The sequence below is a fragment of the Myotis lucifugus genome, unplaced genomic scaffold, assembly GCF_000147115.1.
Source record: "Myotis lucifugus unplaced genomic scaffold, Myoluc2.0 scaffold_1421, whole genome shotgun sequence".
In the NCBI taxonomy this organism is placed as follows: domain Eukaryota; kingdom Metazoa; phylum Chordata; class Mammalia; order Chiroptera; family Vespertilionidae; genus Myotis; species Myotis lucifugus.
Window position 1 is genome coordinate 1880 of NW_005872469.1, and position 22285 is coordinate 24164.

At 62.9% G+C, this 22285-nt stretch overlaps 1 protein-coding gene across 1 annotated transcript in view; it reads right to left on the minus strand.

Moving 5' to 3' along the window:
- Positions 1-2944: 2944 nt before the first annotated feature.
- Positions 2945-22285, minus strand: part of CABIN1 (calcineurin binding protein 1) — a gene marked incomplete at its 3' end in the record, with an annotated part of 49750 nt that continues 30409 nt past the window's right edge. Inside the window, exons 25-29 of the mRNA XM_023748467.1 lie at positions 21207-21358; positions 19305-19483; positions 10702-10884; positions 8502-8833; positions 2945-3062 (exon numbers count right to left, since the gene is read on the minus strand). Coding sequence (XP_023604235.1) covers positions 2945-3062; positions 8502-8833; positions 10702-10884; positions 19305-19483; positions 21207-21358 — 964 coding nt within the window. The remainder of the gene's footprint in view (positions 3063-8501; positions 8834-10701; positions 10885-19304; positions 19484-21206; positions 21359-22285) is intronic.

A 22285-nucleotide genomic window follows, 5' to 3' on the forward strand; every position in this document is an offset into this window, starting at 1 on the left:
ACGTTTCTGCATCAACTACAAGAGGAAGAGAAGTTCACTGTGGCCAGAGCAGCCCAGCTCACGGCCCTCCTGCCAGAGGTGTGCACACCTGCACGGGAAGCCCTGGGAGCTCCGGGCACTTTCCTGGACCCTCTGCCCAGGGAGAGAGCCCCGTGCCCCCCTCCCGCAGGGATGGCACTGTCTCAGGAGGCCTCTTGCCCCGGGCCAACCCCAGCCTCCATGTCTCCCCTGTCCCCACCCGCCCACCCCAATGCTGTGACCTGTGCCAGGACAGGCTCCGGGGCTTAGGCCAGGCCTCCCTGGGGCGGGGGGGGGGGGGGGGGGGCCCAGGACCTCCCCCAAAAAAACCCGACAACTCTAGCTCTGTTTTGAGCAAAAACCAGACCCTCCTGCCCGGCGGGGCGGGCTGGAGCCAGGGGCCTTCGGGGAGGCCTTGGCCTGCCTGGGGCAGAGCCCTGCCAGAGCGCCGACCTGCTGGGGACAGCGGAAAGAAGGGGGGCGGGAAGGTTCCCTCTCAGCCAAGCTGGAAACAGTGGGACTGGAAATGCACAAGTTCACCCCTTTCTCAAATGCGCATCCACCCTCACTGCTGGGACCTGCTACAGGCCACGTCTCTACTCCGCGCAGTCCAGCACCGCCCCGCACGCCCCCAGGGGCTCGCCAGCACTGCGCAGGCCTGATCCAGGCCCCCTCCTTGCTGAGAGCACCCACCCTCCAGTGGGAGCCCTGCCTCCAGCCCACCAGACTCCTCGAGGCTCCTCCCCTGCTCCCCGTGCCCAGAGCGTCCTGCACGAGGGGCCATGCATGCGGCTCTGCGGCGAGCCTCCCAGCGCCCCGGGCAGGGCCCTCCGTTGGCCGCGCTGGCTGGGCCAGAGCATGCTTGGGGGCCAGCTGCTAAGGGAGAGGGCGTGGATGAAACCTCCACAGACGCTCATAAGCACCTCCTTTGCGCCAGGCCAGGCCGGCCAGGGACTCTGGGAGGAACGCGGGACACCACAGTGACGCTCGCGGAGGGAGGCCCCTGCAGCCTGTGTGCGCACAAGCTAAGTGCTCACCCCACGCACGACGCAATGCAGGGTAGCAACTGCAGAGAGTGGGCCGGCCTGTACTTCTCACAGGGAAACTCTGAGACTTCGTGTCAGTGAAAAAAGTTGCCTAAAAGCATCCCCCCCCCCACACACACATGCACACGCACATTTTCTAACGCTGCGTGACACACTTGGCTGATTTGTAGACACACCAGAAAACACAGAACAGCCCACCACACACCCGGGTCCCTCTGAGAAGGACACGGCGCCGGGATGAGCAGAGCAGGAGTCCGGGCTCTGCGATGTGGCGGAACTGTGTCCCTGAAGAAGAGCAGGAGGGTCCCTCAGCCTGGCCCAGAGGATGGAGGGGCCCCAGACAGCCTCCTGGGTGAGCAACGCCACGGCTGGGCAGTGCGGGTGGCCCAGGACAGGGCTGCTTAGAGGGATGGCAGGTCAGGGTCCCCGATGACCCTGCCCTCCCCTGTCCTCCTGCCTCTCGAGGGCTGGTCCGCCCGTGCTCTGCCCCGCCCAGGCGGTCACCCAGTGCACATGAGCCGGAGAAGAACCAGCTGCCAATCCTGCCCTGCAGCCCGGCTGTCAGAGACACGCCCACCACAGCGGGCAGCATGGCTGCCTGGGAGCTGCTCCACGTGGGGGCTCACCGCTTCCCACACCCGGCACAGTCTGCGCACAGCTCATGTGTGAGCGGTGCAGGTCACACTTTCTGACGTGCTGGGTGCAAGGTCCGGCTAGAGGTGTCCCCCTGGAGGTGCACCTGAGCAGCAGCAAGGGTGGGGGCCCGAAGGCCGCCCCGTCACCAGCCAGCGGGGAGTGCTTGTCCCTCGGGACTTCATCAGGAAAGGTGCGAGTGTCTGTCTGCCTCTGTCCATGAACACAGGAGCCCATCCCCCTCCAAAGAGAAGCGCTAAGGAAGCAGAGTCCAGGATGCCGGCTGGGAGCGGGCCAGGGACAGAGGCTGTGGTGGGGCAGCGGCCGAGCCTGGGCGTGCGGGTGGGAGGAGCTCTCTCTCACTGCCAATGCCCTGGTCCCACGGAGACGATAGATGCCATCTACCACTTGTCCATAAAGCACCCACACAGGGCTGGCAGGCGCGGGGCTCCCAGCTCCAGCGCCCCCACCTGGCCGCAAGAAGCTCACCGCCTGGGAGAGGAAGGCCATGCACCCAGACACCCCACCACCGCTCTCAGGGGACCTCGCCCTGTCCATATGCTTCCCGAACCAGCCTCCGTCACACCTTCTAGACCTGAGGCCTGCCCTCCTTGGCTCCTGTCCAAGCCAGGCCGCTCTGCACTTCCTCTCACGTAACAAGGGATCCAGGAAGATACAGGGGAAACCAAAGCTCAGCGGCCGGGACTGGCCAGAGCCATCCCAGCGGGAGCTGGCTGTGCTGGGACGGTGGGAGCGGCGGGGACTCGATGCAGAGCAGAGTGAAGGGCCATCTGTCTGCAGGACGGAGAGAATGAGGAAGGGAGGCAGGTCCCAGGGGCCTCGGGGATTGGCCGTGTCCTGCCCGGCCATGGGTCTCACTCTGCAGAGGATGTGAGGGCTGGAAGGGCCCTGGAAGCCCAGCCACTCGCCACACTTGTTATTAAGCAGCAGACCAGCTTCAGTCCCTTCCATCAGAGCCCCAGGTGGCCGACGCACAGGGCCCAGGAGCTGCTCAGGAGGCAGCGGGGCTGTGGGCGTGAGCCCTCACCACTGCCCGCCATGGGCAGCGACGCCAGGAGTCCCTCAGCAAGCACGGCCCACCTGAGCCTGGCGCACTCGCCTGCACCACCGTGCCTGCCCGAGGATGCCCAGACCCGTGGCCTGGGAGCGCCCCCAGGGTCCATTCGCACGCCTCTGGTGGAAAGCAGTGGCAGCGAGCAGCCGTGGAAATCAACAAGGCAAAGTACTCACGTTGAAGAAATTGGTCTTGTTCCTCTCGCAGAAGAGCCCCTGTGCCGGCATGTGCTGCAGCTGTTGCCACGGGATACTGCTGCCTAGCAACACGTCGCGGGCCCACTGGAGGTTCTGGGGAAACAAGAAGTAGGTTGGAAGTGAGTGTGTGGGCAGCTCAGGGCACCCACGGGAAGGGAGGCTGCACTGGCACCGCAGCGAGGAGCAGCAGCTCTGCCGACATCGATCCCGCAGCCCCAGGCAGCTTGGGCTGCTGGCTGTGATCACCTGGCTGTGGGCACGTTCCTGGGACTGAGTTCTTGCCCAGCACAGCTGACGAGGAGAGCGTGGCCTCAGACTGCCCAAGGAGGGCACAAGTAGGGACCCCTCACCTGACCAACCTTGTAAAGCTGCTGCCAGGGCCCAGCGCCCCACTTTCTGCAAGGAGACCCCCACTAGCCCAAATGGCCAGTCCTGGGCTCTGCAGGGTGCCAGGGGCCTGCGTGCTTGCGGGGAGGGAGCTCTGTCCAAGTGCTCAGGCCGTGCTCTCTGGGCGATGGTGCCCCTTGGGGAGCCTGGCAGGCTGAGAACAGAGTTTGCTGGCCTCGGTGGTGCCGGGGGGCAGAGTGCAGCAGGTGTGAATCTGGCGGCCTGGCCTTCTCACCGAACCAGAGAGCAGCCCTTCCCACCAGCCACCGGGCAGCCACCTTCTCTCCACTGGCCAGTGCCCAGCGCCTGCATGTCCATCTCACCCACTCAGGACAGAGCTCGCTGCAGGGAGAGGCTGCGGGGCAGAGGGGGCCTGAGCCCAGGACCTCACAATGCCAGACCCTTGTTTTTCCACAGCCCCCACCCCGGCCCAATCCCCAGCCGACCAGTCCCCCGCCCCTCCATCCCCCCGCAGGTGCCTCGCTTGCCTCTGCACCCGGGGCCAGGCCTCCCTCACCTCGTGTCCCAACCACTGAGACTCCTCTCCCCCCTCAGCCTGCGAGCGGGTCCCACCTGCTCCCACTCTGGCCACTGCTGGCCGGGCGGAACTTAGGAAATAGTTCCTTTAGTCACGACTTCAGACTAAAGCGCAAACCCAGCTCCCTGGCTTGCTGCCCTGGAGCCTCTGCTCCCGCCGGTGGGAGCTGCTGTCGGGCTGCGGCGGCTGCACCCGCCCAGGAGGCCCAGGGCGCAGGCTGGCGGGCTGCACGGGAGGCCTGAGAGAGTTACCCCGCGCTCCGACCCCACACCTCTTCTGGGGCTCCTTGGGGGCTTGTGGGAGGTACCCGGGAACCCCTTGAAATAGCAGCAGTTTTGGGGGGTTCGATGAGGGAACAAGGCTTGAAGAAGCACCTCCACAGTGGCCATCATTTTCTTAAGAAGACAAAAAAATAAGATAAAAAATAAGGTCAACAGAGCCTTCCTGCTGGTGGGAAGCGCGAGCACGGTAAGGAGGCCGAGGGAGGCGGCCGGGCGGGGATCTTGTCCAGGCCCAAGGCTGTGGGACAGAAAGGCACGTCCTCTGTCTGCCACCTCGGACCCCAGCGCCAACTGCGCCCGGCCCGACCGCCAGGCAGAGCGGGGAGGCCCGGCCGGGGCTCTCAGACCTGGAAACCAGGCCCCTGAGGAGAGAGCAAGCACCAGCCTCCAGCCCCAACCAGGATGGGCAATTAGCCCCCTGCAGACGGGCCGGCGCACCCCGCGGAGCGCGTGTTCCCAGCGCCTCCAGCCCTGCCGGAGGGAGAGCCGGTCGATAGCTAAGGCACAGAGTGTCCAGTCAGACCTTCGCGCCTGAGGCCCCAGATGGGAGCTGGAGGGACAGGCCGGTGGGTGAGGGGCAGGGGCTAACCCGCATGCTGCGCCCAGAGCAGAGCCTGGCGCTGTGGCGAGGCAGGCTTCGTGCCCGTGGGCTGAGCCAGAGCCCTAACTCCTCCTCGTCCCATGTAACTGTCCTGGTCGCGATGAGGTTTGGAAACGGAGGCTCAGACAGGCTCAAGAGCGAGCCCAAGGCCCCAGAGCCAGGAAGCGGTGGAGCCAGGCTTGCCTTCTGGTCCAGGCCAGCGGGACTCAGACGTGGGCGCTTCCCCTGCCCCACAGGCGGGCAAATCACTTTACCAATCTGCCTGGTCAGGTGCTGTGTGCCTGGCACAGAGCCGGCCACTAGGGGACCGGCCACGGCAGCACCGCCCCTGCCCAGCGCCTCTGGCTCACCCCCACCTCTGCGATGGGAGGAACACGCAAGCCAGAGCGAGGCACCGACCTTCCTGGGACACTGAGTCCCCTGAGGCTTGGGCACGAAATGCGCTGAGAAGGGCCGGGCGGGGAGGGGTCCTGACCAGAGGCACCCCTCTGCTCGAAGGCCTCGCCAGCTCCACACTGCAGACGACCCCCACACCCCGCCTTTCCCCTCCCATCTCCCCGTTAGACCCCTAGCCACACCTGCACCCCCCTCCCCCAGTCTCTGAGTCTCTCACCTGGGCCTGGCACCATCTCACTCCTCCCCCCCCACACCCCCCACACCCCCCGCCATCTTAAACAGCCTCTCCCACTGACTGGCCAACAGCTCTGCCATCTGCTCCTGCTGGTCTGTCAGCCCCAGGAGGACAGGCCCACGGTCTGACTTCCCTACTGATGGCTCCTCAGGGCCAGACCAGGACGAGGTCCATGGAGAGAGGAGGCAGATGTTCCTTCAGGGAAAGGCCGGAAGGAAGGGAACAGGCTGGAGCTTGCAGAGAATGACGAGCCCACCGGCCGAGAGGACAGTCTGAGGCCGAGGTAGGAGGCTGCCACGACATGTGGAGGAGGGGGCCCAGGGGGGCCCGGGGTGGGAGCGCTGGGGGCAGAGCTGTAGGAGAGACAGCTGGAGAGCCCTGTGCTGGGGGCGCCTGGAGCACGAGGTCTGCCTTTCACTAGTCAATCAGCCTGGACTCCTCCCCAGCGCAGTCACGCATAGGCCCTGGCCTGCGCTCAGCTCTCCATGGGCCCCGAGCACAACGGCCATCAGGAGGGATTCCCTCGGCATCCCCAGCACCTCCACGGCCTCGCACAACCGCCGCTGCGCAGCCAGCTGCGGAGTGAATGAGTGAGTGACCCAGAGAAACGCACAGGAACCACGCGGGAGGGGACGCAGGAGAACCCCAGCGGTTCTGTCGCATTGTGGTGGCGGGACAGCGAGCCGGCGGCCGCTTCCCTCTTCTGTCCAAGCCGAAACGCATTGTCACGGCTGCTGCCGGCAGAGCGCTCCGCCCGGCACTGCTGGGACCACTCTCCCTGCAGGAGGACCAGGCAGGCAGCCGCCCTGACGGGCCACCTGGCCCCCCTCTTCTGGCCCCAAAGGCACCACAGAACCTCAAACCATGTGGCCAACAGCTCTGAAACGCATAGCTGAGATTCCCAAGTTGAGAAAAGTACTGAGTTTTCACTTTGCAAACCACAGAGCTGGCTGGGATCTGCAGCCGCCGCCCAGGCTTCCGCACGGGGCTGGGCACGGCGTCCTTTTGCAGGGGGCCACCCTGTGTGTACAGAAGGGGGCAGGGCTGAAGGAAGGCGGGACGCCCTGCTCCGTGGCCGGCGCACCACGTAACGCCTGTCCCACGGTCGGGCTGGAGCGTGAAGCTCACCACCTGCCCCGGGACGCTCACCTGCATGCCGGGGCCGGGAGGGGGCGACTGCAACCCCTTCATACCCACCCACCCAGCCAGAAGGGCCCTACCCAGAGGCTCTCTCGTCTCCCCTGGCTCTGCAGGTTCCACAGGTGAGCTGGTGGCACAGGACGTAGGGAACTGTTCCCACAGCAGACGGGTGAGGGGCAGGGGCTCACACCAGCACACAAGCTGCCTCTGAAGTCGAAGGCCAGCAGCTCGCCTGGGGCTAGCAGGCACTGCAGGCCCGCCAGGCAGGAGGCAGCCTCCAGCCAGGTGAGCCCTAAGCAGACATGGGGCCTGGGCTCGTCCACAGAGAAGGGGATCTGATGGGGCTGGAGCAGCCAGGCCGCTACGCTGCCACACGGACAGGCCCTTGCCCTGTCACAGGAGGGTGTGCCACAGGGGGCTGGGTCGGACGCGGTGCACACTGGGATGGGCACACACTGCTCAGTGAGGGCTTCTGCTCCCATCGGAGTCTCAAGCACGTGGGGCTTGCAAGGCAGGCTGCTCGCTCTGAGGGCACGTGTCCTGCCTGGTGAGGCAGCACTGACTCACGTGAACCTCACGACCAGCTGACAGCAAAAGGCCCTTATCCCAGCCGGCCAGAGAGCTCCGGGCGGAACCTGAGTGTGGGGAGGGGGCCTCAGGTTCCAGCACGAACACTAGCAGGGGAACAAGTGGTGGGGGGATGCACCCTGAACACTGCTGAGGAGGCAGCCAGACAGAGCAGACCACCGCTGCCCCACCTGCTCCTGCCACCCTGGCCCTTGGCCTCGCCCTGGCCGCCCACCCACGCCTGCCAGGTGCCCAGGCTGCTTGCCCTCACCAGCAGCCCACCGCTGCCCTCCACTCTGCCCATGGCCACCCTACAGGGCTCAGCATAACGGGTGCCTTCAAGGAGCACAGCAGCACCCCACCTCTGCCTGCCACCCCATTCTCTTCTCTGTAGTAGTTATTACAATGTTCTTGCTGTATTTTTTTAAATCCTCACCTGAGGATATTTTCCCATTGATTTTTAGAGAGCGGAAGGGAGAGGGAGAGACACAGAGAGAGGAACATCGATGTGAGAGAGACACATCAACTGGTTGCCTCCCGTGGGGATCGAGCCTGCAACCGAGGTCCATGCCCTGGACTAGAATTGCACCTGGGACCCTTCAGTCCACAGGCTGACGCTCTATCCACTGAGCCACACCAGTCAGGGCTCAGGTGCACGTTTTTCAGCTGTCTGCCCCTCGAAATGAAGCTCCACAGGGGGCAGACCGCGCCGAGGGCACTGTCTCCACAGGGCCTCCTGGGGAGTGACGAGAGCGTGAAAGAATGTGTAACACGCCACAATCCCGCCACAAACACGAAATGCCAGGTTCAAGGCCTGGGGGAGCTCCTGGAGGCTAAGCCTGGGCCGCTGTTAGGAAATGCTGCCTCATCCGCTTTCCAGAGAGCCAGGCCGCCGTCAGCAGCAGAGGCTGCGAAGATCATGGACAGGTGAGCCCCAGGGCCGGCCACGGTGAAGGCCTCTGAGCAGCCAGAGGACACTGGCCCAGGGCAAGCAAGGCCTGGACCGAGGAGGGAGCCCCTCCCTCCGGCATCTGGAAGCTGTGCCGTGGGCCCTGCTCAGGATGATGAGGGAACCTCACAGCGGAGTGCGAGGCGCTCCCCAGATCCTCAAGGTCAGATGAGCCTCTCGGCCTTTATCCTTCACCCACAAGCACCCATACCTATGGCCGCGTGGGAGCAGCCTCCACGCCCACTCCCGCACCCTCACTGCAGCCTGCGGCCTCACCACTGGCACCTGGAAAGCTGGCCCCGGCCCTGCACTTGCTTCTCCCACCCCCCCAGCAAGGCCACGAGCCCTTCAGCAGCTCTGCCAGCCTTCGTCCTGCTCACCCAGCTGCAAGCCTTGGGAAGACACCCCCCTCCACGCCGCGCCCCCAGGCCCACTCACGCGGTGGGTCTTGCTGTGGGTGTAAAGGAAGGCCAGGCGGTACAGGCTCTTGTAGTGCTGCGGGAAGCGGCTGAGGCACAGGCGGAAGGCGGCGATGCACTGCTCCGTGAGGAACTGGCGCTGCTCCTCGGCCCCGGCCGGCAGCCCCTGCGGGAAGGCTGCTGGCTCCCCGGGGGCGTCCCCTCTCTTCCTGCCGTCCCACAGGGTGGGAGCAGCCGCGGAGGCCTTGACGGGGATGCAGGCAGAGGCTGGGGGGTCTGCGGCGGGCTTCTGGCTGCCCTGCTCTGAGGCTCGGAAGCCTTCTGTGCTCTCCAAGGACTCCTCGGGTCTCCCTAGTGACGAAGGAAAAGACGGTCCCTCAGCGCCAGGCTCTGCCCTGGGTGGCCCAGCCCCAGCGGAGGAGGCCCTCGGGGGTGGCAGCACAGCTCCTCTCCTCCCGTGAGACAGGGCGTCCAGCTGGCACACACAGGGCCCTGAGGCGGGGGCAGAGTTGGGCTCTCTGTGTGGCACAGGGCTGTCCCACCTCCAGGGCCTGTGCAGGTGCGCATGGAAGCAGCCCACAGGGCGGGGGTGGCTGCCACCACAGAACACAACAGCCGGGAGAGGCACCCGAAGGGCTGCACCTGCTCCCCACGCAGCGCCTCAGCCCACAGACCCCGGCACCCTCTCCAGGGCGGCGGCTGTGTGAGCCACGAGCTCAGCCCCTGGGCTCCCAGGCTGCTCCACCGAGGCGGGCAGGCGGCTCAGGGGAGCGTGTGCCGGGCGGCAGGGGCTGCAGAAGAAGGCTATCTGGCCAGCGGGAAGGGATGGAAGGAAGGCGGTGGGAGCAAATGTCAAGGGAAAGACGGCCCCCAGGCCCGCAGGACTGGCACGGACCGCCTGGAGGAGGCCAGAGGAGCAGGCTGGTACCAACGCTATCTGTCCTGTGCGCTGAGGCCTTCCCAGTGCAAATGGCTCAGGCCCCCTGCCCCACCTACGTGCGAGCTCCTGCAGCTTGATGCTCCCAGCCAGGCCTGTGCGGGGACTGCTCGGGGCCAGGCCCGGACACCGGGGTGCCCAGGTTATCATCAACCACCCCTGCCATGCACCCCCCTGGAGAGGCAGCACGGGGTAGGAGTTACAGGTGCAGACCAACCCTGGGCAAATTCCCGCCCACTCTGAGCCCCAGGCTCCTCGCCTGTAACGTGGGAGCCATCAGGGTGAGCTGTCCTGGGTGGTTATGAGGTAAACGGTGCCTGGCCCGGGACCCCCACACATGGGTCTGGGTGGGGTTGTTCTTGTTTGACAAGCACCTGCCTGGTCCTGGCCAGAGCGGGAAAGCTTTCAAAATCCTTGGCTGGCCGGCCAGTCCCAGCCTCAGGGCAGCACCGGGTGCCTGGCCTGCACTCTCTCTCCCGCAAGCCTGGCGTGCGCCCTGGTCACGAAGTCCACAGAGGGACTGGGAACCCCAAAGAGCTGGGCACACCCCAGGGTAGAGTCAGCCCTGCTCCCCGCCGAGTAGAGGGAGATCTCCTTTCCGAAAGGTCTGACATGATTCAGACTAAACACACACACTGGTGACCTTTTCAACCCAAAGGCTTTTGAAGTAGCCACTCATCCAGAAGAAAAACAGGGCACCCTGCCGTGGACAGGGCTTTCCTACCTGGGGCCGGGGTGGGGTCACAACACCAACGACAAGTGTGTCTCAGGGCCATGCGCACCTGCTGAGCTCTCATCTGACCCTCACCACCCAGGCGTGGCCGTGGCAGCCTGGCATCCACAGGAGGAGCAACGGAGGCCCAGACGGTGAGTGACTCGCCCACCCAGGCCCCAGGGCAGCAGGTGGAAGCAGGAGGACGGAAGCCAGGCTAGGCCTGGGCCACTCCAGAGCCCGCTTCCTTGGCGCTGCCCAACTGCCAATGGACATCAAAGCAGCCCTGGCCAGTGTGGCCCAGTGGATAGTGTCGGCCTGCAGACTGAAGGGTCCCGGGTGCGATTCCGGTCAAGGGCACCTACCTCGGCGGCAGGTTCCCCGGCCCTGGTCAGGGTGTGTGCAGGAGGCAACCAGTGGATGTCTCTCTCTCACATCGCCGTTTCTATCTCTCCTCCTCCATTCCACTCTCTCTCTGAAAATCAATGGGAAAGTATCCTTGGCTGAGGACTAACAACAAAAAGAAAAGGTCACCACAGCAGCTCCAATCCCCGAGTGAGGTCTCCATACCTCTTTCCTCTGTGGCCCCTGGAAGGTCTTTGCCAGTTGGTCCTGGTTGGGAACTGAGAACAGGCGGCCTCTTTTCAGCACAGGGTTTCCGGGCGCCCTCCAGCGAGCTGGGGGGCTCGTTAAAGAACTCCTGGGTGGAGCTGGAGTCCGAGAGTGCCACGGCCGTGCTGTCCTGGCTGCGCTCTGAGGGGAGAGGGAGGGAGGGAGGGCGGCAGCATGAACCAACCACCGCCCACACGGAGGGGCCTCCCCAGGTGAGCCGCCCTGCCGGAGGCCTGGTGACTGCCCTGCGGACGCGGCCTGAACACAGCCTCTGCCACTGCCCAGCCTGCCCTAGAGCAAAAGGCGCCCCTCTTCATGGTCCCTCCTGGGGGTGCCCCCAGCAATGCGTTCTGGTCAATGTTTAACAACCGGCTAATGGGGGGCGGAAAAGCCCTCCTTTGTAGCCCTTATTGATTCTGTGGTATAAGAATCGGGGCTGATTTCCAGCTTCCAGTGCGATGCTGCTGAGCAAGGCGGGGGGGCGGGGAGATGAGAGCAGGACACTGTGAGGCAGTGTCACCACATCGATATCATGGGCATAAACCACTGAAGGGGTAAGAACTCGGCAAACACAGTTCACCAGCTGCTCAAGGCCAAGTGTGGTCCAGCGCAAGAGCGCAGGCTCCTGGGAGTCGCAGGGACAGGGAGGTTGGCGCCTGCTTGCTGGCTCCACTCCTCAGCCTGCACAGGTGCTCCTGAGAGACAGCAGGGCCAGGCTGGGGGGGGGGGGGGGGGAGGGAGCGCGCTTGGAGAAAGCTTCCTGGGGTGCAGGCCCGGAGGAGAGGAGTGGCCGCTGCCTGGAGGCATGAGCCCTGGCTGGGCCTTTCTCCTTAAGGAACAAGCCGGGAGCCAATAGGGGACCGGGGACCCACTGCAGCTGGAGGAGAGGAAAGGAAACCAGCCCTGAGAGAGGCCCTCCCACCACCGGGGGAGGGGGGGGACCGAGTCACCGAGAGACCCACCCCAGACACGGGGACACAGCCTGCCTAAGTCTGCGGCTGGACCAGGACAGCGAGCCCACCCTGCCCTCCCCCTGGCTACGAGCACGAATAACAGCGAAAGCACGGGCTGCAGAAAGAGGGGCAGGGCCACGGGGGGAGAAGGTGGGAACGGAACACTAAGACAGTCCCACCGACCGGCTCCACGTTAAGCATAAAACCACATCAGAGGAACGGGAAGCTGGGGGCAAAGACCTGCAACAAAATGCAAGGCCGTCTCAACAAGTCCCAGCCGGGCCTCCGGGAGAGCCGGCTGCTCTGCTGCTGACGGGGGGAGCCCTCCCGCTCAGTCCCTCACGTGTGAGACTGTGACTGTCAGTGCCCCTTCCCAGGGCTGTCTGAGGGTCAATAGGTTAATCCAGGAAAAGTGCGTAAAACAGGGCCTGATCACAGGAAACGCTCACGAAAGGCCAGCCCAATCACCGCATCACTGCTTCCAAGAACCTGAACCTATTTTTCTCTACGGTCTCTCACTTGACGTCACAGGGCTGCATCCTCAATGGGCAGAGGCTCGCTCCTGCCCCCGGAGACGAGGCTGAGCAGCATGCTGATGGGTGGTGACTGCTCTTCCACGCTGACAGGACAGGACCCCCAGAGCGGGCCTGCGCACAGAGAACACTGAGGAGGAGGCCTGTGAGCCAGCCCACAGCTCTGCCCTCTTCACCCACATCCGTCACCGGCCAGGGTCTGGGGACAGCCACCTCTCAGCCTGTGCCATGGCCACTGCCTAGTGCCTGGGTCATCAGTGGCAGCAGAACTGATGGAGCCTATGAAGCGAGGAGGCCAGGTGTGTGTGAGGCCCGAGTGGCCACGCGGAAGCTGTGTCCCACTCATAGGGTCGGGGTCTGGCTGGGCCCTCTGCCTCGCTCTCAGGAAGGCCAGACCCCCAAAGCTCCACAAGCACTGACTGGGGGTTACAGGAAGTCCCACACCAGTCCCCAGTGCGAGGGGTCACTTCTCCCAGAGGGGCAGGTGCCACCCATTCTGCGGGGGCAGGGCGGGCCAGGAACAGAGACCTTGGTTCCAGAGGCCACGCACGGGCCCTGCAGAGCTCGGGACCCAGCAGTTCCAAACCTGCACTCCAAGCCCAGATCTGCCCTCGGGCTGCTCCAGGCTCCACTCGACACTTTTTAACATGTTTGTCTCTGCTCTCCCTGTCGTCCCTGACACACACGGGATCCCCACAGGCCTGGCCTCGTGCCTGGCACATACAGGAGTGACGGCCGCGAAGCGGAAGGAGTCCTCGGGAAGTCGGGCCGGGGCAGGCGCTCCGGGGCAGCATCGCACCAGGTGAAGGCACTGCACGCCGAGCAGCAGGCCGCGTGGCGAGCATCCAGGCAGCAAGCCTGGCGGGACGGAGCGCGTGAACGCGGCCTGCTGCCAGGCAGGCTCATGCCGCACAGCTGCTGGGCTTTGGGCCTGAAAGGACTGCTAATTTGGTGGAATCCAGTGCGATCATTACGAAATCCAGGGATTGGCTTAAGCAAACGGATATTTACTCCCAATGTGCTAAGGCCTCTCGCTGCTGCTTGGTGAGTGAACCTCGCAAGCACCGGAGCGTGCGGCAAAGGCAGAGCCCGCCCCGAGGTGTGGGCGACGAAGGGCGGCCCTGCGCCTCGGGGCCCTGCTCCCCTGGGACAAGTCCACCCACAGCAACAACAGCCACCGCAGAAGAGCAGACCTGAGTAAGCCGGGGCCTGGCAGGGACCGGGGCTAGACTGTGCTTCCCTGGAGCCTCAGACACGGCGTGAGAACCCACACGGCTGACCCTCTGCAAGGGCCGAGCGCAGCGGCCGCGCTGGTCCTGGGAGGCCCTGAGGAGCTTCAGGACAGGCCCTTGTCCTGGGGTGACCAGGGCACCTATGAGGCCCTGAGAAGGTCTGGTGCTCAGAGGGGCAGGGAGAGGGTTGTGCTCCCTGCGGGCGGCTGGGTCAGATCTGGAGGTGGGACTGTGCACTCGAAGCCCCCGGCTGGAGCGGCACCCCCTCCTCCCCAGGCCTGCGAAGCAAGGGGGGCGGGGCCATGCTTGTCCAGGTGCTGCTGGGGGACCACACACCCAGGAACAGAACAAGTGCATCGCTGCGAACAGCCACCACCAGGCACTCAGGGCCAGGCTTCTCTCTAGCCCTCCTGGGTCTTGTGCGCCTGAAAGGGCTGGCACAGGCTCTTTGCAATGACCCTGGTTGGCCCTGGCCGCATCGCTCAGTGGTTGGCTGGAGTGTGGGCCCATGCACCGAAGGGGCGGACTCAATTCCCAACCTAGAGCGCGGACCTGGGTTGCAGGTTTGATTCCTGCCCCACACGTGGGAAAGGCAACCAATCGCTATGTCTCTCTCACATGGATGTTTCTCGCTGTCTCTTCTCCTCTCTCCTTTCCACTTTCTCTAAAAAGAAACAAAACAAGCAATAGAAAAATCTCCTCAGGTGAGAATTAACAAAAATAAAAGAAATAAAACTTAAAATATTAAATGTTCCTAATTTTAAATACTAAGAAGCAACCCAGGGTTTCACACCAAGAAGCAAGTCAGAGCAAAAGAATACGACATTTCATTTCTTTTACATCAAGAGAGTGAAAGAATGAAGAAGCTCTTTTAAAAAGTCACTCCACAGACCGGGGCACCTCACCTTGCCCTCCTCCCCTGTAAACGGGACCTTCCCTGGCACAGCAAACCCACGGCCTCGGTGAGACTACAAGGGAGGGCTGGGGGGGGATTTGCGGTGAGGGCCACCCTGCCAGCAGCCACGCTGGGCCAGATGCGACGGGGAAGGCTCACAGGGCTGGGAAGCTGGCCTCGGAGACCAGGTCCAGCCACAGAACGCTGGAGCCAGAGGAGCTGGCGGGCAGGTGGCAGCGGGGGAGGGGGGAGCAGAGACCAGAGGGCACTCTGGACTGGGGTTGCTCCTGCCCGAAGCGGCTGCAGGGGCAGGAGAGGGGAGGATGCCACTGGTCCCTCCCCGCTCCCCACTCCCACAAGGCCCCTCTGTCTCGGTCAACTCACAGGCCAGGGTACCCAGGGCATGAGCCTGATTAGGCCTGGCCGGCATTGGGGAGGCTCCTCTGGGTGAGGAAGCAAAGAGCCCTGGACACACACTCCGCCCAAAGCTCGGTGCCTCTGGGCAAGGACCCCCCTGAGCCACACTCCGCCTGCCTCCAGCACCACCTGCTCAGCCTCCCGCCCGCACCTTGATGAAGGCGCATGGGGAGCCAGGATGTGTATGGAGGGCGGGCTGTTCTGACCTGGGGACACTCAGCTTCCAGCAACTGGCCGAGCTTCCCGGCCTGGCTCTAGCCCCACCTCCTCCACAAGCAGTCTCTGAGTGTCAGTCCTCATCGGGGACTTGTATGTAGGCCAAGGTTCTGAAGGCGCTGACATATGGCGTTGTGTCCCCGCGCACTCATGGCCTGGGGTGCTTCCTCCACACCCCAGAGGCCCAGGTACAAGCCGGGCACAGCGGGACGCGCCCAGGGCACTGGCCTGTGCTGAGAAGAACCAGGTGGGTCTGCTGATGCTCTGCAGGCAAAGGATGCCAATCCTGGTGGCAGCACCCTCTACTCTCCTGCCTGCCTGGTGGAGGCGGGCGGCGGGGGGGAGGGGGGGGGGGAGTGGGGAGGGCAAGGGCCCACAGACACCTGCCGGTTCTGCAGAGGGACCCAGGCCGGGCTTCCCCTGGTCCCTGGGCCTGAGACAGAGCAGGAGGTGGACGGATACTGCTTCTGTGTCGGAGAGCCAAGCGGCCCACAGAGCGGGGAAGCAGGCACACTGAAGGAGACCCAGGCACTGCCCGCAGCCCGGCTCCGGTGTCCTGCAGCGCTGCCTGCAGGCCAAGGAGGAAGGAGATTGGCCCCCGTGAGCAGGCGACAGGCTGCCCTGCGCTTCTTCCGAGAGCTCTTTTGAAGCCTGCCCACACAAAGCCTGCTCACACCAATTCAGATTGTGCAAGATCATAATTACTTCCTCCCTCACTGCCAACCACGGGCATTTCACTTCCATCTTTGGGCCGGTCCAGCCCCTCTGCTGCGTCCTAGAGGGATGCGCATCGCCAGCCAGCTGCTGCTGACGCACCTGCTCCTAAGCCCTGGCCCCTTTGCTTCAGAGCACGACCCGCAGGGCCAAGCGCAGAGCAGTGAGAGCTGGCGACGGGGAAGGGATCTGGCGTGGTGACAGGAAGGCTGCCAACCCACTTAACAGAGAGATGCCATGACCACGTCACTCCCTACGTCCTACGGGAAAGCAGCCCCGGTGGCCCAGCTGTTTCCCACGCTCTCTCCTCTCCTGCCCACCCTGGTCACCTCGGAACTCAAAGGCCAGACTCTCCAACCTCCATGTCTCTGCTCCCACTGTCGTCACCCAAAATGACCCAAAGGCCTCTCTGCAGGCCTGCTCCCGCCAGCAAGTCCTCAAACCCACCAAACCCCAGAGCCAGCTCAGGCACCGACCGCTGCTCCATGGCACCGCCTGTAGACACACAGCACAACCAGGCAGCAGGGGCGAGGGGGCCCCATCTTGGCTTTCCCTACGGCGCCCTCTTCCATCTTAGCACACAGCAGGCACTCGATCATCTCCATGACCAGCTGTGGCCTCAACAGGCTTTTTATTTTGGCTAATCCTCACCTAAGGATTTATTTATTTTTTAGAGAGAGTGGAAGGGGTCGGGGGAGACACACACACATCGATTTGAGAGAGACACGTTGATTGGTTGCCTCCCACCTGTGCCCTGACTGGGGCGGGGTTCAAACCTGCAACCTAAATACATTCCCTTGACCAGGAATCGAACCTGCAACCCTTCGGTGCACAGGCGGACACTCTGCCACCAGGAAACAGCGGCCAGGCACCCGAAGAGGTTTTATAAAAGGTAGGCATGAAGGAGAATAAATGAGGTGCCTGGCTCCGCCCTCCAACAGCCTCCCTCCCTGCCCCCAAGCCAGTCCCCACTCCGTGGGGGACACGCAAGACGAACTGAGCTGCACTCGGAGTCTCTCCCACTTTGAGATCTGTCCATGGACACAGCTTCCCCTGGGAAGGGCGGCTGTGAGCAGGGACAGGCCAGGCCTGCCCTCCAGCACTGCCTGCCATCGGAGCTTCTCCCTGTAGCACCTTGGCTACTGCGCACACTTGTCCTTTTACACCTGTCCTTACAAAGGTGACCTGGGATCTGAGAGTCTGTTGCCTTTGTTGTTTCTTTAAAGCAAGAAAGAGCGAAGCAATGGGAATACAGGACTGAGACACCTGCCGGGCGGCAGGCGGGCAGGCACGGCGGCACTGCCTCCGCCCAGCGCTGGGGAGATGGGACAGGGCAGAAGCCAGGCACATCAAACACACTCTCCAGCTCAGACCAGCAGCTGTGCAGGTGCTCGGGTCACAGGCAGCAGGGAGCCGGACTCGGGCGGAGCATGCGGTCTGCGCTGTCCCCTGAAGCGAGCCGTGACAGTGCAGACAAACGACAAAGCCTGGGGACAGTGTGGCCGGGTGAGGGGCAGCACGGGCAATGCTGGCGGAGGAGGGTGGGCGAGCAGCGGGAGCGAGCACACAGGACACGACACAGATGGTGAAGCATGGCAGGTGAGGATGAATGTCGCGTGGGGGTGGCACAGGTACCTGGACGCTCCTGGGAGGTCCACCCTGCCCGCACATGACCGCCAGAGGACATGCCATATAGTGCAGCTGACTGCATGGGAGCCACGCCAGGCAGCCCTATAACTTGGGGTTCAGGGCAGCCTCTGTTCATGAACCATGGACAGCAGCCCCTCCCGTCCTCCCTCCTCTGACCCCTGCCTGGTCCCTCCTGCCCACCCTGTGAAGGAAATAGCAGCATATCCGAGATCCTGGCTCAGCTCTGCCTCCTCAGAAAGCCTCCCACCCCACCAAGAGGCCAGGCCAGTCTCTGGGAATTTCAGTTGCACCCAACCATGAGCTGTGCAATCACTGGTTCCTCCCGGCCTCCCCTCCTAAGACCCGCTGCAGGCTTTCTGGCACACGGGCTGGGGCTGAGCAAAGTGGGCCATGGGATCTCAATGGCTCCCTATCCTGACAGGAATCAGTTTTACAACCATTGAAAACGCACTTGTGTGGCTCCCTCTGCAAACTTCCACCACAAACATCCCTTATATCGGCAGCCAGGACGTGTCACAACAGCTCCAGGCCCCAGCATCTTGCTCGCCCACAGCTCTGTGCACGTGTGCGCCAACGTGGGATGGCTGGGTGGCAGTGCCAGGTGGCACCACAGCCGCTGTCTGAGGCAGTCCTGCCTCCTCGCTGCTCCCCGGGGTGCCTGCACCAGGGGAGGCACCCCCGCTCTGTGGACGGACAGCCAAGCACAATCCCGCTCCCTGAGCTTGGCTCGAGCCCGAGGGCTGAGGAGGCTGCAGCCAGGCCGTGGGCCAGGGGAGCAGCAGCCCTCGCTCTGGAAAAGCAGCAAGTGCTTCAGCGCACGGGAGCCCTGATGAAACGAAGCCCTGAGCAGGCTTGGCTTCCAGCGCCTTCTCGGGGTTCTCATGAGGGAGAGCGTGGAGGTGACCAGGAGGGAGCAGGTCCTCGCTGTGGGAATGTCTCAGACGGCAGCCTGGGGGGCAGGCAGCCGTTATTCCCACCTCTCCTCACCCCTCTGGGCAGTCGGGGCCCAACAGCCAGAGCGACCGGAGGCGACAGCCACCAGCACACACTGGGAGCCGCAGCCTCTCTCTCCACACACTTGGGCCAACCTGAGCCCCGGAGGGGACCCTGAGGTCTCCTTGCTCTCAGGTCACATGTCCCCTTGCCCCCCTTCGCCAGCCCTCCTCTACCCCTGCTCTCCACCCACGCACTGCACGGTGCCCGGGGGAAGGCAGAGCGAGGCCCACCCCACAGCCCCGGGGAGATGAGCGGCGCGCGGGAAGCTGGTGTCGTTCAGCAGGCCACCACCTCCTCGAGGCTCTGCGTTAAAGGCCCTACTGCTAAGTCCGCCATTGGCTCATTCCGGCGAACACCCTGTCCCCAGCTCATCACTAGACACGTGAGGGCATGAAGTCGAGCTGCGAGGGCGCATGCGAGCCTCCAAATGTTAGTAAGGAATGTGGTTCAACAGTCGCCACCTGCCCCATCCCACGTGGATGGCCTTGTGCAGTCCCAGCTGACACCCCCCAAGCTGTCTAGATTCCCAGGGGTGTCGACGGTCATCGCCTGCCCATGACCGCCAGAAGGGCATGCCATAATAGTGCAGCCGACTGCATGGGAGCCACGCTAGGCCGCCCGCAGACCGACCGCAAGCCCCCCGTCTTCCAACTGCCCTTCTAGGCCCCCAATTTGCAGGGGGGAGAATGCAGGCTCCGAGAGGCAGGCACGGAGCTTCAGCCCGCCTCACCCACCCCGGCTCCCAGTGGGCGAGCTGGCAGGTGGCGACCCTGAGCACGTCTTGGAAGCACAGAATCACCGTGAGTCCATGAGGTTAATGAACAGCCACAACATTGCCCGTGTCACCCCAGACCCAGCACCCCCCTCACCGAAACAAAGCGACTCATCGCCCAAAGCTCCCGCCCCCGGCTGGCGTGCCGCCCTGGGCTGGCAGTAGGGAGAACAGGGACTGTACCGTCCGGCGTCGCCTGCTGGTGGGGTTTTTTACATTTGATGTAATCGTGGTCAATCGGAGTGGCTGTGTAAGGTGGGGATGTCAGACCTGGGCCAGAGGAGGAGGGAAGGGAGGCTCCGGGGCCCGGCAGTGTCCCAGCTGAAGAGCGGGAGTCCTCGTCCACCAGGCAGGCCTTCTCCCTGTGGGGCAGAGGGGGTGCAGGTCAGCCGCTCACATGGCACCAAAGGACGCATGCCAGGCTGGACAATGCCCCTCCCAGCTGTCGAGTCCCCAAGCCACCCTTCCCGGGGCCCAGCTCCCAGGCCCTCCCCCACACCCCTCTGGCTGGTGTCCCAGGCCCCGAAGGAGCGGCCCACAAGGTACCCATCAGGCCCAGCCCCCAATATGGCTGGGCTCTGCAGGCGGCTCAGGTCTCAGGCCTCGGAGACTGGGGGGCCGGAAGAAGCCCGCCTCAGAAATGCCCGCCACACCAATTCAGGTCCTTCTGTGCGATGGCCGAGGCCGAGAGGCTAACCCCCCACCAGGCACCGAGAACGCCTGCTCTCGTGCCAGGGACATCGCTGCCACCTGCCGAGCAGAGCTAGAAACACCTGGCCTGTCGCCATGGCCACGGGAACAAGGACATCCATGCTGTGGGAAGGACAGAGCCTCCGGCCACTGCAGCCACTAGACCAGTGGTTCTCCACCTTCCTAATGCCGCGACCCTTTAATATAGTTCCTCATGTTGTGGTGACCCCCAATTTTATTGTTACAAATTAAACATAATTAAAGCAGTGATTAATCACAAAAACAATATGTAATTATGTATTTTCCAATGGTCTTAGGCGACCCCTGTGAAAGGATCGTTCAACCCCCAAAGGGTCGCGACCCACAGGTTGAGAATCGCTGCTCTAGAAAAATTTCATGTGATTTCACTAGAAAGAATGAGGAATGCGGGGCACTATCTCTGGGGATGGGTCCCAGGCCCATTGTCAGGGAAAAAGAAAACACCTTCAGTCTTCGTTTTCACTAAAGAAACCCTGTCATTGTGTTTGTACATGTAAGTGTGCAAATGCACAGAAAACGACTTGAGAAACTAAACAGTGAACAGCGATGAACTCTGGGGAGGAGAGGGGGTTTGTCTATATGCTTATAAACTGCCAGAATTTTCTGTAACTAGAATATATTCATGTATCATTTGTATAACTTCTAAATTTCTTGAAAAAGAAGTATGAGAAACGAAAGATCACACCACTAGTTGGGAGCCCTTGGTGACTGACAAACACGTCTCTCTAGCTTTGGGGCATTCCGAGTCTCCCGTGTGACCTGCCGTGTGTGCCTTGTGTGCCCGTCAGCCCGTCCTCGAGGCCAGGGCCTGGTGCTGGCCCCTGCGGCACTCAGCGGGGCCCTGCCCAGTGCCCGGCCGGGCAGAGGTCCAGAAGTGGGGCGAGCTGAGCCAAAGCTCCAGCATCTAGACCTCCAGAGACACAACTCAGTCAAGGGGAGGCCGGGGGGACTGTGCCAGGCCCAATATGGGGGCTACACCAGGGCCGCAGCACCCTCGAGCCCTCTGACGCCGCAGAGCCCATGCCTCCCACACCCCTCCCTGCTTCTTGGAACAATGGGTGGGAGAGGCCCCAGGAGCAAGAGGCAGCAGCGTGAGAACTGCTCCCCCAGGGTTCTGCACAGGCGGAACTGCGCCCCGGCGGGAAGGGGATGGGGGGACCAGGCATGGCCACAGGGTGAGGGGACACAGCCCCTTCTTCTCAAGTTCAACAGCAATGCCTCAGCCCGGCCTCAGGAATCTCCAGGTGAGGTCCAGAGGCTCCAAGAACTCTGGTCTCCTCAGCAGCCCTCTTGGCCCCTTGCCATGAATGACCCTCCCGGGACACGGGACAAGCGGCCGGGGGAGTGTGCACTTACTTTTCTGAAGCTTTGGGCGTGTTCTTCTCCTCGCCCCTGGCAAAGGGCCCTTCTGCTGCCTCCTGCATGAAGTTGACCAGGACCTCGGCACCAACCCCAAACTCAGGCTTCCCCAGGAGCTTCAGGATGGAGGCGTGGAGGCGGAAGTACACCTGGGGGATACACTCAGGGGTGAGCACCCTCTTAGGGGCTCAGGGTCCTCCCACGGGCCAGTCAGCCACACGGGAAAGGGGACCCAGCGGCTAGAAGCCACTCAGCATGAAGCATTGTAAAAAGGCAAATGTTTAAAATGAGACTTTTTGCTTGCTCACAAGATTATCAAATGTTAAAAAGAGGATACCAGCTAAGTTGATGAAAAACATGAAAGTGCATAGATCAGTGCAACCTTTTAGGGCAACGAGACATTGTTGCTCAAATGTTAATGACCCCTGGGGATAAGCTGACCCTGAGCCGTTCCTGCTTTAACTGGGCAGACGCACGTATATGCGGATTTCTGTCAATCGGCCGGTGCAGCTCAGGCCCGTGTTGTTCAGAGGCCAGCCTGTGGCAGGGAATCTGAGTCTGTGGAGGGCCAGCTGCAGAGAGGTGAGATCTCCCACCGCAGAGGCAGCCGGCGCCCCGACCTCCCACTGCTCAGGGGTCAACTGTGCTCAGGTGTGTGCTCCCTGATGCGTGTCCACAGCTACGCCCTGACCGCACCCTGTCACGGAAGAAGTGGGAGAGAAGGCCAAACCCGTGAAGAAAGGGCCAGGCAAACACATGGATGCCCAGCCGGACTGGAGGGCACAGGACAGGGACGGGAGCCCACAATTCCTTTACTACATCTTGTCCAGTGAGAGAGGCAAGTTGCTAGATGATGATGTATCTACGTTAATAAGGAGGAAACCTAGAGAGGTAAGGCATGCACACTGGACTAGGCATGACGGGTGGGGAACGAGACTCACGGGGGACTTTAACTTTTCGTTTAAACACTTCTCAATTGTTTGATTCTCTATATATCTTGGACCAAAAATATGTGTTAATTTTAAATCCTCACTCAAGGGTATTGTTTTTCATTGATTGGGGGGGGGGGGGGGGGG